Raw genomic sequence first — 16,113 nt, 5'->3', positions numbered from 1 at the left:
ACCACCCAATTAGTGTATATATCTGGAATATATTTAAAAATGGGACCATGAAATTTGGTCCAACACATGCATTTTCATAAAAAGATGAGGATTGATTAATTAGTTGGTAATTGGATAGTCCTAAATAGTGAAATTTATATTGTGCATGGCAGGAGAGAAAAGAGTAGTAGAAGAATGAAATGAAACGATCGTGCAGCGAGATTGTGGTCGTATAAACCTTGTGCATGTAATGTAAATATTGAATTTTATGAAATTTTGGAGATAGTGATGGGGCAAGGGCACAGCTAGGGTTTGGAGATGTTCTCTCTTTGTAATCAGGATGTGACCTGTCCCAAATTTATGGCCATATATAGATCATATATTTGGAAAATAGCTTTAGATTGAGTAATGTCCGTGTCTCATTTAGCTTCAATTTTGACATTATAACATGCTCTTCACTCAAGCATAACGCTTAAATCCAAACCGATAACTATGATTTTCAATCAAACTATACTACTTGTAATCACTTATAATGTGTTGGTCGTGTAATTTTCTGCGTATTTTTCATGGCGAGGAGCTACAATCATTACTCTAGTTCCTTTTTTAATATAAGTGCCTTATTTTTTGTTATAAATTTATCATAAATGAGATATAAAAAACATATATAGAAAAAATTTATTAAATAATTCTTTTCGGATTAATATTAAGAAAAACTCAATTTCATAAAAATAAATTATACCCATCATCTTCCCTGCTTAATTCCCCCTTTTTTTTAAAAAGAAAAAAAGAAAACTCCCCATCTTCTACACTCCGCTCTGTACACTTTGCCATTCTCCAACCCCTATAAAAACTCCACTCCCCATTTTTCCCCAACTCACTTCCCTCATCTAATTAATTCATCTTCTAAAGGGTGAAATGTGTTGTCTTCCATCTTGCCACTATCGGCTGGTCTTTTACCTCTAACAGTGCCTCTTACTCCTTGCATTATCGTCGCTCATGATATAAGTGTACGTTGATTGTGTTTATCTTTACACTCTTACATGCTTAGTTGTGCGAGTGTGTAAGCGTGCATTAGCTTACACAAAATACGAGATCGTGTGAGCGTGTAATCGTGTATTAGCTAATATTAATCTAATGCATGCTTATACATTAGGCCGTGCGTCGTGTGAGAGTGTAAGTGTGCATTAGCTAAAATTGACCTAATGCACACCTACACGTTAAAAAAGTAAAAAAGTAAAATAGTAAGAGTAGTTACATTTTATATGTTTTTATAAATGTGGGTATTATTTGTTTTTGCCATCTCAAAATGAATATATTTTTTATTTTGGCTTTTTTTTTATCTCATAGATATTCTCTATGGAGAAAATAATGAAAAAATGATAATACACCATTATGCCATGATAATATAATTAATTATGAATTAGAATTGAAAAAAAAACAAAGCAATTTGAATTTTTTTTCCATACTATCCATCATTCAAAACATGTGAGAGAAGGTTGAAAATACCTTTTTCTAAAAGATAACGCACACAAATTAAAATTTTATAGTTTGATATATTTGTGTGTATGTAGAACCATCAATGCACAAGCACAATGGAAAGATATTACTATAAAGATAGGAGTAGGTCTTGAGTGAAATCGATCTCATTCAAAAAATGGGTCTGACCTGATCGGACCCTCCACATGATAGGAGAGGAGTAGTCGAGGGCGCGGGCATGAAGCTGAGGGTGCATTGGCGGGTGACTGGCAGAGCAATGACACGAGCGTGGTGCAAGGGTACGCCGGCTGGAAGAAGAGGCGGCACGGACGAGGGATAGAGGTGTGCCAGCTGGAAGGAGAGGCGACATAGGCGCAAGGCTTGGTGTGACACCCGAGGCAAAAGTAAGGAGTGATCGTCGATGTACAAGGCACAGACAAATAGCAACTCCTATAAATGCTTCGAAGCGGAGGGGTACATAAATTAACCGAAACATACCAGAAAGAGAGAGATTAAGAGAATATACAGGTATGGGACTCATATCAATGAGATGCATCTTCTTTTCTAGTGCCCATGTGGAAGAAACTCCAAGGTTAAGCGTGCTTGGCTTGGAGCAATTTCAAGATGGGTGACCTCCTGAAAAGTTTCTCGGGGAACGTGTGAGTGAGGACAAAACTCGTTAGAAAAAACTCGCCACTACAAGAAAAACGCTAATAGACAACGGACGAAAACCATTGTCTATTATAAAAACGTCTGTTGTAAATGAAGGTATTGTCTATTGGTGGGCGGTCATAGACAACGGTTTTGTGTCCGTTGTCTATTCTCAAATAGACAATGATATTGGACCGTTGTCTATTCTCTGACAGACAACGGTTTTCGAACCGTTGTCTATTCTCTAACAGACAACGCCTATAGACTCGTTGTCTATATGCATATAGACAACGGACACGCGTCCGTTGTCTATTCTCTAATAGACAACGGTCTGAAGACGTGTTGTCTATTTCTTATGGATGTCACAGATTTTGTTTTGCAATTATATTTAAAATTTCCTATTTTTTCGATCTATATTTCATTAAATCTAAATACAGAATATAAAAAGTCAATACAGAAATTAATAATAAAAATTCATACATTAAAATGAAACATCATCCTACATCCATTAGTATCAAACATCATCATCCTACATTACATTAGAATCAAACATCATCGTCCTACATTAACATTAGAATCAAACGTCTACGTCCTCAGCCCCTTTATCCCGCAAGCATCCTTGCAGTTTCTCTTGAATATACAACAAGCACTGAACAGAGCTCCTTCAAATCTTGGGGCTGAATGATGTTAGCTAACAGAGAGCTTTAATAAATGCACTAAAGTTAGCTCTCTGAAGAAACTAAAAAAAAAATGAGAGGAATGGGTGTAACCTGTAAGTAAACTTGGACGGATTTAGGACAAACGAATTACTGGGCCAGTACCAAGAACTGAAGGCAATAAGGAGGAAGGCACAGAAGCTTTAATTTGATTCACCTGTCATTGGCAATTCAAAAACACAGAATGAAGTGTTTTAAGTAAACAAGATATTATTGAATCAGGAAGCAAATAAGTCTCACCACTCCACCTATATTTAGATGTTCAAATAAATAATTTCAACTAGTGGATGTTCATACTTTTGGCAAACAATATACCTAATAGGAACCGGTAAGAAACTCGTTGAGTTATTATGCTCAAATCCAGAAATTATTTGTTTACAGCACACTTTATTTATTTGAAGTGATATTTGAAGCACGCAAAAGGATGGATTAAAGCAAATAAGTCTAATAACTTATGAATTAAGATCAATTAAAGCAAGACTCTAAAAGAGTGTCAAACCAATTTATGAAGCACCAAGCAACAGATTTGAACAAGGAGAAAATTTGAACAAGAGACGGCAAGGTTTAGAACGCTTGTGGAAACACTCTTGTTAATCGAAATTGAATCAAATACTCAAAGACTGATAAACCTAAAACTACTTTAATTTACTGGAGCGTTTATTCTGAAAAAAGTTGCATGTTACTTCACATAGAACAACAAAATCAAGTAGTATGCAATGTTACCTTCTACTTATAATCACAGACAGCATCATTAATTAAGGTTTGAGAATATTGAATATGCAAAATGATTATCTTTATTGAGTTCTAATCCATAAAAGTATGTAAGAGCCACAACCCTAAACTATGATCTGGCCTTGCAACTCATCAAGCGAAAGGCTATTTGTCTTTGGCATATATATGGAACAACCATCTAGAATTAGTAATGTCAACAAATTATTCAGCTTAGACGGGAAAACCAAGAATAATTTGACAAAATATTGCACTTCTATTTGAACCAAGCAAAAATTACTAAAGCACACAATCCTAATATCCACACAGCTTCAATTCTAAAGTAAGTTCCTATATTCATGAGTAGAATACAGGAAAACAAATCGATCATCACAGAACTTGAGAATTACAGTCTTATATCAACAAAACACATAAAGCGTAGCTCTGCTAGTTACCTTGAGAATACGTAGAAAACGTGAAACACTCTGCTTGATTAACCGTTGCTTGAATTAAAGATCACATTTTACTAAAATCCAACGCAATTAATTAACCTACAAATATTTATCAAGCAACTAAAACATCAAAGATGCAATCAAATTCAACCCGTTGTCAACTGCACTAGCTAATGATCAATGGAGGAAAAGAAAATCTAACCTTGAATTCAGCTTCAGCGGCATCGAGGCGGCGCTGCCGCTGAATCGCTTATGTTGCTTCCCGTTGTCGAGCAGCTTCCTGGTTGACCTTTCTCTCTCTATCTAGCTTGAGCTTCGCCCTCTGTTTCCTCTCCCTCTGCTCCTTCTCCAGCTTCTCTCTTGCTCACCTCAATTCAAAATCCATTACACAAATTAGGAAAATGAACAAAAAACCCATATATTTTCAAACAAAAAATCGATCAATCTCGACTACAATCAAAACCGAAAAACAAAGAAAAGAAATTCAATACCTAGATTTGATTTCGCTTGGTGAGAGGCGTGAGTTCTAACTCATCCACCACCGAACTTAGACAAAAAGCTCCGGTCTGGTCTGGTCTTGAAAGAATCAAGTTCTGACCGGCAACTCCGGGTTGGACATAGGCGGCCGAGGGTAGGAATCGGCGATAAGGCAAGGACATAGGTAGCCGAGGGCCGGAATCCCCCGACGAAAGAAGCGGCGGGAATAGATCCGGTGAGTGGCGGGGGTTTCCGCCACTCACTGGACAGCGGGGGTAGCGTGGGCGATGGAGGATGGGGATTGACGGTGGTGGATGGCGTGGGATGACAGTCGCTGGAGCTTGGACGCCGGTGGTTGTGCTTGTGCGTGCGAAAAAGAGAGAGAACGAGAATTAGGGCACGCACAAGTTAAGGAATAAATTCCTAAATGCTGCTATGTACAACTTTTGATATAGAATGTACAAGTTAGGTCTCGGTTTGTTGAGCTTCTTTTTTTTTGCTGAATTTTTTGGTATAGAATTCCCTTCTTGATCTTTTTCTCTCTTAAAATAACCGGTTGTCTAAATGATTATAGACAACGGTTTGGTGAAATCTATTGTCTATTAGGGCGGTCATAGACAACGGTCCAGAACGCCATTGTCTATTAGGCGGCCATAGACAACGGTCCAGAAAACCGTTGTCTCGCCACAAATAGACAACGGACTTCGTTAAACCGTTGTCTAATGGTAATAGACAACGGTTTTCTGGAACGTTGTCTATGACCGCCATAAATAGACAACGGATTTTTCAAAACCGTTGTCTAAAATCATATTAGACAATGGGTTTTAAAGCATGTTGTCTATATTTTGTTGTCTATCAGCTGAATTCTTGTAGTGCGCGTTGATCTGTGGGGATAGCTGGATGCTACAAGTGGTATCAGAGTCGAACTTCTCGCAGTACGATGTGGTTTGGGGACGAACCAAATGGAAGTTGGTGGGCACGTGACGCCCGGGGCAGAAATAAGGAGTGATCGTCGTTGCACAAGGCACGGACAAAGGGCAGCTCCTATAAATGCTTCGAAGCGGAGGGGTACATGAACGTACCGAAACATACAAGAAAGAGAGGGATTCCGAGAATATGCACGAATGAGACTACATGTTTGAGGAGAGCTTAAATGATTTGATTGGTGCTACTCATATCAACAAGATGCATCTTATTTTCTAGTGCCCATGTGGAAGAAACTTCGTGATTAAGTGTGCTTGGCTTGAAGCAATTTCAGGATGGGTGACTCCCTGAGAAGTTTCTCGAGGAACGTGTGAGTGAGGACAAAACACGCTAGAAAATATCAATGTTGGTCTGTGAGGATAGCCGTTAAATCTGGAGTCGGGTTGTTACACTTGGAACGCGCTGGTGAGAAGGTAAGGCGTCACAGCCTCGACGAATGACGCAGCGGCGATTTGAATGGCGGAGGTAGAGAACTTATACTTATTTTGACAAGTAATTATTGTCGTAAGAAAAATTAATTATTGAAATCAAGAAAGGTAATGGTCCAAAATATGAATAATTCGAAATAATTATTATTGTGATGAATGACATGAAAAATATGGAGTAATATTTATAAAAAATTAAAATATTACTTTTTTTACAATAATTTTTATTTATATTTACAATATATATATATATTTTTACTTACTCAAATCCGACTCGCTCTCCTCTTGTCCGATCACCATGCCCGTACTCAGACCTATCTAATATATGAGATCGGGTGTACAAAAGATTTTGCTTAAAGAGATATATATGCACAATGAATAATGAGAAGCTTCGCCGAAATAAAGATCTTTCTGGAGCAAAGGATAGTAGTAATTAAAACACAAAATTTAAGCAAAATTCATTATACTGCTAGGGTTGTTGCAATATGTTCCCTCTAACATGTAACAGACCCCATTTATTATGGGACTCAATTCGACTATTGATCGTTTCTATATCTTTTATTGCTTTCATATAATTACCTGGTTTTGTGGATCTATGTTTATTAAGATAGCTCACATATATGTACATATACATACATATACATATACATATACAATTATAACACATACAGACATACATAGATGATAGTTCGATGGTAACATTTAACATGCTATCTTGGCATATTATGTGCTCAGACGATAAGACTTTAATTATTAGATAGTCTCTTTATTAATTTATGTATTTCTTAAATAATTTTTTATTAATTAGCAGGTGGAGTGGTAGACCTTGTGATCTAAAGGCTACAGTATGACGTCTCTCAATTTTTTTACAATTCGAGATATTTTGTGGACATCAATAAATAGCAATGTTTGTAAATGTTTCTAAAAGTTGATTTAGTCCTATCCTTTCCATACGTACTAAAACAAATATTTAATGTACTTGAACAGGAAAATATATCATTATATTATGGAATTTTGGCAAATAAAATCATGAACTATTTCAAATTTGTAATTTTAACGTGACTTTTAAAGTGTGGCAAATTAAATCACCACCTTTTCAATTTTTGCAATTTCGTCCCCCGAATTTTTTTTATCGTCGAATTGTTGAGTTGGAGTTTACGTGGATTAGTTTGCCATGTAATATTCATGTTACGACGTTATTTTCTATAAAATTGCTAGATATTGAAAATTATGGTGTAAAATATAGAATACAATGCCTTTATAATTTGGAGAAATTTTTAATTGAAATCGTACGAAACGATATCGTTTATGCCTAACAAAAACGACGTCGTCTTTACTAATTCACGTAAGTTCCAATTCAATATTCTGGCGATCGAAAAAAAATTAGGTGGACGGAATTGCAAAAAATGAAAAAGATGGTGATTTAATTCGCCACACTTTAAAAGACACGTTAAAAGTGCAAATTCAAAATAATTCATGATTTTATTTGCCAAAACCCCTTATATTATTTAATCATCTAAATTAAAATATATAGTGTCAATACCATTAAGCCGGGGTATATTAAAAGAAATACACATTCAATAATAATAGGGGACGTTTATTTTGGATGATTGATCTTGATTGACAAAAAAAAAACTCATTTATTTTGATGGATTGAAATTTTGGTAATATTCCAAAGCTCTTGATTATTTCTATTATTTAAGCTAGTTTTGTTTTATTCATATCCCATTGAAAATAGTGGGATTGGAGAAATCCTACTCTTGAGGATAAAAATACGTACTTAATCATTTATCTTATCAATTATGCAAAATAAACGTATTTTGAGTGGACTATGACTTTGTAACGGATAGACTTACTCTAGCATGATCAAAATTTAAATTCAAATTTCGTAGAGGGGAAAAGTTAAGATAATACTAAAACAGATTAGTTTAAGCTGATAATAATAAAACAAATTAAATTGTCCAGCTTAGTAACACAATTTTAATGATATTGAGGGATGTGTCACAAAAAATATGTATTACATATTTTGTGTAACAAAATTTAGTGACATCCGTACATGCATGACTAGGGATATTATAAAGCCTAAAATCAACGGATCGATCCAAATAGATCTATAAAAAATGAGGGTCCCATTGGCTCAAATAACCCGAATCGAAAATAGCCTGAGCCCGAGCCTGAACTCGCCCGAAAATCAAGTGGGTTGGCCCTATTAACCGAACTTTTTCTTAATAATTGATTTTCATACTCTATTACTTTACTTTTTAATTCGATAATAGGATTTTGATACTTATGGAATGTGTTTTAGTTTTCTCCAACAGTAATAAACATTTATAACATAAAAATCCAAGAAAGATAATCATTTATGTTAAATGTATATTCAATTCATATCGGTAATGAAGTTACATATTAGCTATTATGTAAATTACACTAATTTTTGTATCTAAAACAAGGCGAAGTGACTTGATTAAAAAATAACAACCTATTTTTTCTTACAATAATTTGTTTATTAATAAAAAAATCATACATATAAAAGAAATCGTAAACTTGCGGGCCCGATGAGCTAGCCTGAAACTGGGTGGGTTAGGGTTAGGGCGAAATATTTTAGCCCGAAAAATAAAAAAATCGACTAGCCCGGAACCAAGAAAATAGCCCGAATCTAAATGGGCCAATTCGAAACCAAGTAGACCGGCCTAATTGACATCCCTAAATGTATCTATATATTTTTACTACATATAAAAATGTAAATAAATATTTTTACTTACAAAAATTGATACACCCTCAAATGTCACTATATTTTGTCATGCATATTTATTTTTGTGACACACATAATATTCATTATAAGATGACACAATTTTATTTAATGACACTTCTTAAGGTAATAATTCTTCAAAAATTATGTCACTATTATTACATTTTATTGTAGTATAAATTGATTAATATCTAACTACTGAACCTATAAAATAAATATATTGGCCAAAAGCACTTAAAAACTTAATCCTTAAAAAACCATATATATTGTCATTGTGTTGTATTTCACATAATTAAAGTAAAATAAAATAAAACAGTCGGTTTTATGCTATAAAAATGTTTAGTATCACGGAGACAGTGGCGTAATTTAGTCAAAGCAAAGCATTAATTGAAACGATTATGACTGATCGATGCTAGTCTGAAAAATAAGACTAATTCCTAAATTTTATACAGAAAGTAATCACCATCAAACTAGAGAAGTTCATTTTGGATGAGTCACGAATATTTCACAAGCAACACTATGATTAGTCAATTCACATATTTAGGATTCATTGAACTATATATATTCATTCAAATTTCATGAAATTGAGGCCAAGAAAGAATATTTGTTCTCGTTGTTCGTTTTAATTATTTATCTATGGACCATAATCGTGTTAACTTAATCACTCTTCTAATGTGCAAATTGCAATGCTCAAATTATATGCTACATATACATGGAATTTTTGCTATTTTAATGGTTAGAAATTAACGAAAATTGTGCCTAATCTTGCGACATTTTATTCAATTTAAATCAAAATTCTTATAAATTTACTTCAGAATAATCAAAATAAACAATTCTAGACAAAAAACTTTAATTTGCACCTTCCTCTTCTGCAAGAAGCAAATTAATATGCTTGAGCTAGTTCATGAGCCCCTAGATATATAAGCACAATATTAAACAAAACTCATTTTAATTGCATCTGTAAAAATTTCAATAAAACTTTATTTTCACCTTTGGTTCAACGTAAGGATTGTTCACACACGTATATATTTGGAAAAATGATTGTTTTATGATGGACATTTAAAAAAAATGCTATAAAGGAAAGCGATGTAGATAGGATAGTGAGACAATGTCAGTTGATGATGGTGGTGAGAGGAAGCAAGAAGTTCAAAAAATATTTTTGAACTAATTGTTTCATGTTTATGTGATGTAAGGTGATGTTTTGTATTGAAAAGTGGTAAATAAAAATTCTATTTCCCAAAAAAAATATTATATCTTTAATTCCTCTAAAAATATTATCTCTCTAATTCTATCATACCAAAAAATATTCATAACTACACTCGCCATCGCGGGATATGTTAAATTTTACAATTAAGTATAAATAAAACATGCATGTACATATCAATATAATAAAGCGACCTAAAAATTTACACTAAAATGATAGATATACCTATCATTTTAGCCATATATAATTTGTCACACATAATAATGTGTGGAGGCTTATCCACACATTATCAAATATGTGTGAATAAATTCGTTGGATATTTTTAAGTATTTACTGATATTTAATGTGTGGCTAAAACCATGCAGTCACCTAAAAATTTATATAAATTAAGTTAATCTATTGAGTATCAACTAGAAAATATGTGATGATCATTAAATCGATAGACTTGTTACTAAACTACCTCGTATTCAAATATCCACCAATAATGTGCGTATCCATAAAGTAACTCGTCATACAACCAATTAAAATTTAGGCCTTCTATGCTGAATGTGATGATAAATCAAATTTTATTTAGTTACTACTATATTCTGAGCAAAGTTGTCAGAGCAATAAAACTGTGACCCCCATTGGTAAAACAAAAACACCATTCCTATCGTCTCCAATGAAAATAAATAATTGAAGCACCAAATTTGTCATTTCAGCTTCAGCACAAGAGAAAAAGCTGAGATTTTGGGAAATTCTTTATGAGTTATTTTTTGGTTAATTAAAGCAAGTAACAATCATTATCTCAACAAAATGCTCTTGATCCAAGATGATGAAAACACCACGTGTCAGCACGCGATTCCTCGCAACATGATGAGCCATTCGCATACAGCTATATATATTCACACCAAACTCACACACATTTGCTCTTGCTCCCTTGTCAAAAATTTTATTACTACAAACACGCACATTTCTCTACAGCCACTCCAAGAGAAAAAAGGAAAGGATCTATAGCTAGCACCAGAAATCCGGCGGCGGCGACGCTTGCGAGAATGGAAGTCGGCCTGAATCTGAAGGCGACCGAGCTCTGCCTCGGCTTGCCCGGCGGCGAAGTGAATATCAACGGGAAAAGAGGTTTTTCTGAGACGATCGATCTCAAACTCAACCTAAAGTCAAACGAGTCTGCTGGTTTGGATCTGAAGGAAAACATGCAGAATTCTTCCAAAGAGAAAGCTATGCTACCTCCCAAGGATCACATCAAGCCTCCTTCAAAGTGAGTTTATTTCATCAATACATATACTAATTAAATTACTGATTTACTAGCTAGAAGCCTAGAATAAAAGTAATTGAATGATTTTATTATTGTTAGGGCACAAGTGGTGGGATGGCCACCGGTGAGGGCGTTCCGGAAGAACATCATGAGCCAGCAGAAGAGCGAAGAGGAGTCGGAGAAGGCCGCATGCAGCGGTGGCGCCGCCTTCGTGAAGGTGTCCATGGACGGTGCCCCCTACCTGCGTAAGGTGGACCTCAAGATGTATAAGAGCTACCAAGAGCTGTCTGATGCCTTAGCCAAAATGTTCAGTTCCTTCACCATGGGTAACACCTTTAAACTACTCCATATTATTTATCAATATTCTTTCATTTATTTATTTGAGTTTTGTATATATATAGGGAATTATGGGACGGAAGGAATGATAGACTTCATGAATGAGAGGAAATTGATGGATCTATTGAACACTTCAGAATATGTGCCTAGTTATGAAGATAAGGATGGTGATTGGATGCTTGTTGGTGATGTTCCATGGGAGTAAGTATTATATTTCCACCTTCTTCTTCTTCTTCTTCTTCTTCTTCTTCTTCTTCTTCTTCTTCTTCTTCTTCTTCTTCTTCTTCTTCTTCTTTCTCAATAATGGTTTCTAAATACTTGAGTATAAAAATATATATAGATCTATATTTTTTGGATCATTTTAACAATATTGATGAGAATATAAATATTTTTTTAGGATGTTTGTTGAATCATGCAAGCGTCTCCGAATTATGAAAGGATCTGAGGCGATTGGATTAGGTATGTAACACTTACATCGATGAATATTAGTCAGATTTCTGTTTTAAATTAGTATTTCATGTGTCAATATATCTCATATCGTAAATTTGATAAATTATTGATTATTTCTTTTCTTTTCTTTTTATCAATATTTAGCACCAAGAGCCATGGAGAAATGCAAGAGCAGATGCTAATGAAATATTGTGTAATAAACTACTGCTTGCAACTTGGTTTGATGGATCAAGAAGTTCCAATTATGTATCATTATTTTTCGTTTTATTGTGATTTTTTTTGTTATTTTTTAGTTTTTCGATGAAGTATTGTCTGTATCTTATATTGTAGCATATAGATATGAAAGTTTTATGGACAATTTGTATTAGACAAGAAGCAAACGCATCATCTGTTGTCTGGTTTGTTATAATTAAAGTTTATGACTCATTTTGGCTTGTTTAAATTAATAAATTGGTCTTGGCTGTCACAGTTGTGTTTGTGTATTTTTTTTTTCAAATTAAAAAATGTTTTTTATAAAAAAAATTCTTTATAAGATTCTTCGTAACTTGTTACTCGATATTTTATTAAGTTTTTTCACATTATTATTTCATGATTATTGTAGTCTCTAAGCTAGCTACGCTGCTGAAGGGAACATGGCCATGTGTGCATGTTCATGGGACTTTTCCTGGCATTCTATATTTTATTGGGTATACGCATTAATTAATCTTCCTACTTTTTTTAATATATTTACAATGATTGATAGTTTATCTATTTATGAATGGTCATGCATGCTGGGAAATGTTAGTCAATTAGGATCGCTTTAATGAGCTGGAATTTAATCATGAATGATGGGTGGTCGATAGCTTATGCATGTGCTATGCTGCACACACACATACATACATACATACATACATACATACATACATAGTTGTTTTATTTATTTGATAATAGAAAATTAGTAGATATTCTCTCAACATTTAACTTTAAACATATTCTCAAAAATGTCATAATGCTTTAAAACTTACTCCATCCGTCTTTAAATAATTGTCATATGACATAAAATTACACATACAAAGGAGGAGTATAATTTTACATGCATACCTTTAATTATATTTTTTTAACTTCAAAATTCCATTTAATTAAAATAGGGGTAATTGTCTGTAAATACATAACGTTTACACGGAATTGGTTTTTGCTCCTATTTTGAAAAATCTGGCTCTAAAATATATAACCTTTCATTTTGTCTCGTTTTTGTCCGGTCACCAATTTTATTCTTACACCGGCGTCGAAAATTACACGGTGGCAGCCGGAATCGACAAGGTGGCAGCCGAAAATTGACACCTAAGCATTTTATTGACATGTGAAAAAAAATAATTAAAAAAAAACAAAAAAAATCCACATCATCATCTTACCCATTTCGAAAACCCTAATGCCCCCTCCCCCCACCCGGCGCCTCCCTCCCCCTCCCCACCTCGTCGTCCCCTGTTCAGTCGAGCCCAAGAGAATCGGCGAACTTGTGCTACCTCTGGCCTCTCCCGTCTGAAATTCCTGACTCTCTCTCTCTGGTCTCTCCCGCCGCCAACCACCGCCTGAAATTCCCGCCGCCAAGTCGTGCCCTAGATCCCTTTATGTCCATCGCTGTCTCCTTCCCCAGCTTGCTCAGTTTTCCTTGCCGCCGCAACCACCGACGCCACACACACATACGACCGCAAAATCAGAGGCGGAAATCGAAGGGAGAGGCAAAAATGGAAGGGAGGCGGTGCAAAGATTTGGGGTGGATGGCTGACGAGGTCTGGGGAGGGGGAGGGGGGTGGCGGGTGCCGACCTGGTGGCAGGCATCAGCGGCGGCAGGTGGGGGAGGGTAAGTTAGGGTTTGGGAGTGGGGAAGCTTGGGGAAGATGATGTGGGTTTTTTTTATTTTTTTTATTTATTTTTCACATGTCAATAAAATGCTTAGGTGTCAATTTCCGATTGCCACCTTGTCGATTTTGGTTGCCACCGTGTAATTTTCGGTGCCGGCATAAGAAAAAAATCGGTGATCGGACAAAAACGAGACAAAATGAAAGGTTATGTATTTTAGAGCTAGATTTTTCAAAATATGAGCAAAAACCAATTCTGTGTAAACGTTATGGATTTACAGGCAATTACCCCATTAAAATATTAAGACGTGGGTAAAATTGGAAGTTTAGTTTAATTTTATTCTAAAATTTCATAATATGACACTTAAAAGAGGACAAAAAAACTCTACATTATGTGGAGTGAAAATTTAAAATGCCCTATTCCTTAAGTTATATGTGAAAAATGTCCTCTTTTATAAACATAAGCATTTTATGTCATATTTTTTAAATACCCTTTGATTTAATGGGTTTGCTTGATTTTTTGTGAAAGCCTTACATATTTGACTGATTTGTTGACCGATTTGACAACTATCAGCCATAAAAGTCAACGATTTGACAGCTATCAGTCAAGAGTATATATGACCGGTGGATGGCTAGATCATGTGTCCGCCCGGGCAGACACATAATTTCACTGGACGGACACATGATTTTACCGGCCGGACACATGATCTGGGTGATAAGATCATGTGTACGGCCGGTAAAATCATGTGTCCGCCCGGGCAGACAAATGATTTTATCGGTCGGATACATGATTTGGGTGGCTAGATCATGTGTCCGACCGGTAAAATTATGTGTTCGCCCGGTGAAATCATGTGTCCGCTCGAGCGGACACATGATCTAGCCACTCACCGGTCATATGTATTCTTGACTTATAGCTGTCAAATCGTTGACTTTTATGACTGATAGCTATCAAATCGGTCAAATGTGTAAGACTTTCACAAAAAATCAAGCAAATCATCAACATCAAAGGGCAAAATAGGTCTTCACATAATTAGGGCATAAAATGCTAAAGTTTATAAAATAGGACATTTTTCATATACAACATAAGGAATAGGGCATTTTTGCCTATTAACACCTTATTTAAATACAGAGGAAGTAACATTTTTTATACTTAATAACATTCACACATGTTGTCACAGAAATATCCAATTTCAAAAAAGTAACGGGTCACGCTGATAACAGTCAATAGTAAAAGCGGACGGATCTAATGTATAATAGAAAAAATAATAAATAATATACGTTCATCGATTTTATGATATCAAACAAAAAATACTACTATAAAATATTTTGTGACAATGCAAGTGTTATGTACCAAAATGTTAGTACGGTTTAAACATTGAGAAATTTTTTACAATGGTAGTAAAGGTTGAAGCAGTGTCTAATATTTGCCTTTTATTTATTATTATATAGAATATATTGTATAACATTTTTTTTTTGACTTAGGGGAGTTGGGGAGGGGAAGCAGTGAGGTTTAAACCTGGGACCTCACTGTTCACACAAAGGATGTCGCAACGCTTGGTGTCCCCATGGGTACATATACAAGTTTTGGCACCCAACTTAAGGGATTTGTTACTTTCTGTTTAGATCTATATAAATAGGGGTGAGCATTCGGTTATATGGTTCGGTTTTTGCTAAAACCAAACCAAACCATATTTTAGTTCGGTTCTAAAAAAAAAACCAAACCGAACCGAATTAACCAAACAAACCGAACCGAATTAACCGAATTTTTTATAATTAAAACCGAACCGAACCGAAAAACCGAATTAATCCGAAGAAAACCGAAATTTTCGAAAAAAAAAACTGAAAAAACCCGAAATTTTTGAAAAAAACCGAAAATTACAAAAAAAAACTATAAAATTTTAAAAATATTATAAGTTAGATATTATAAAATTATAATTAAAATATTATATATATATATATATATGTATTATAAATATAATTCGGTTTTTCGGTTTTGTTCGGTTTTAAAAAATTCGAACCGAACCGAACCGAAAAATCGAAATTTTATGAAAAAAAAAACCGAACCGAGCCGAAAAACCGAACCATATTTTAAAATTTTGGTTTGGATCGGTTCGATTATTCGGTTTCGGATTTTTTGCTCACCCCTATATATAAACCTTTAAAGCGAAGAAAGGCTGAAATACTACTCAACATGAATATACAATTTAATTTTGATCTAACTTGTTTTAAAAAATAATTGATTTATACTTGTTTTCAAAATACATAGTAAAAAATACTAGTACATTGAATAACAGAAAGACGGTGCTGGTTCATCAAGTGGCGCGACATGTCTTATATAAATAATCAGATCAACAGTTAAATCACACCACTTGCTTCCCCAATCAAAAGAAGAAGAAAAAAATGCAAGTATAAGAAA

General features: G+C 34.5%; 1 protein-coding gene and 1 long non-coding RNA gene across 3 annotated transcripts; one reads left to right on the top strand and one right to left on the bottom strand.

The window, feature by feature from the left end:
• Window positions 1-2,717: 2,717 nt before the first annotated feature.
• On the bottom strand, window positions 2,718-4,792 carry LOC131001101 (uncharacterized). 2 transcript variants are annotated; one of them, XR_009093860.1, is made up of 4 exons: window positions 4,474-4,792; window positions 4,185-4,341; window positions 3,986-4,081; window positions 2,718-2,979 (listed from the first exon to the last, which is right to left on the bottom strand). It is a non-coding gene; the product is annotated as an uncharacterized LOC131001101 (long non-coding RNA). The 2 variants fall into 2 exon arrangements; XR_009093859.1 differs by having other exon boundaries at window positions 4,185-4,350; window positions 4,474-4,791.
• A 5,756-nt stretch (window positions 4,793-10,548) lies between these two features.
• On the top strand, window positions 10,549-12,325 carry LOC131001100 (auxin-responsive protein IAA7-like). The gene is made up of 5 exons (XM_057927319.1): window positions 10,549-11,076; window positions 11,173-11,399; window positions 11,475-11,610; window positions 11,807-11,868; window positions 12,004-12,325. The coding sequence occupies exons 1-5, from the start codon at window positions 10,856-10,858 to the stop codon at window positions 12,039-12,041; spliced, it is 684 nt and encodes a 227-aa protein (XP_057783302.1). The 5' UTR covers window positions 10,549-10,855; the 3' UTR covers window positions 12,042-12,325.
• The last annotated feature ends 3,788 nt before the right edge of the window (window positions 12,326-16,113 follow it).

Source organism: Salvia miltiorrhiza, chromosome 8, assembly GCF_028751815.1.
Source record: "Salvia miltiorrhiza cultivar Shanhuang (shh) chromosome 8, IMPLAD_Smil_shh, whole genome shotgun sequence".
In the NCBI taxonomy this organism is placed as follows: domain Eukaryota; kingdom Viridiplantae; phylum Streptophyta; class Magnoliopsida; order Lamiales; family Lamiaceae; genus Salvia; species Salvia miltiorrhiza.
The sequence above is the reverse complement of the archived record's forward strand: the minus strand, read 5'-3'. Positions and strand labels throughout refer to the sequence as shown.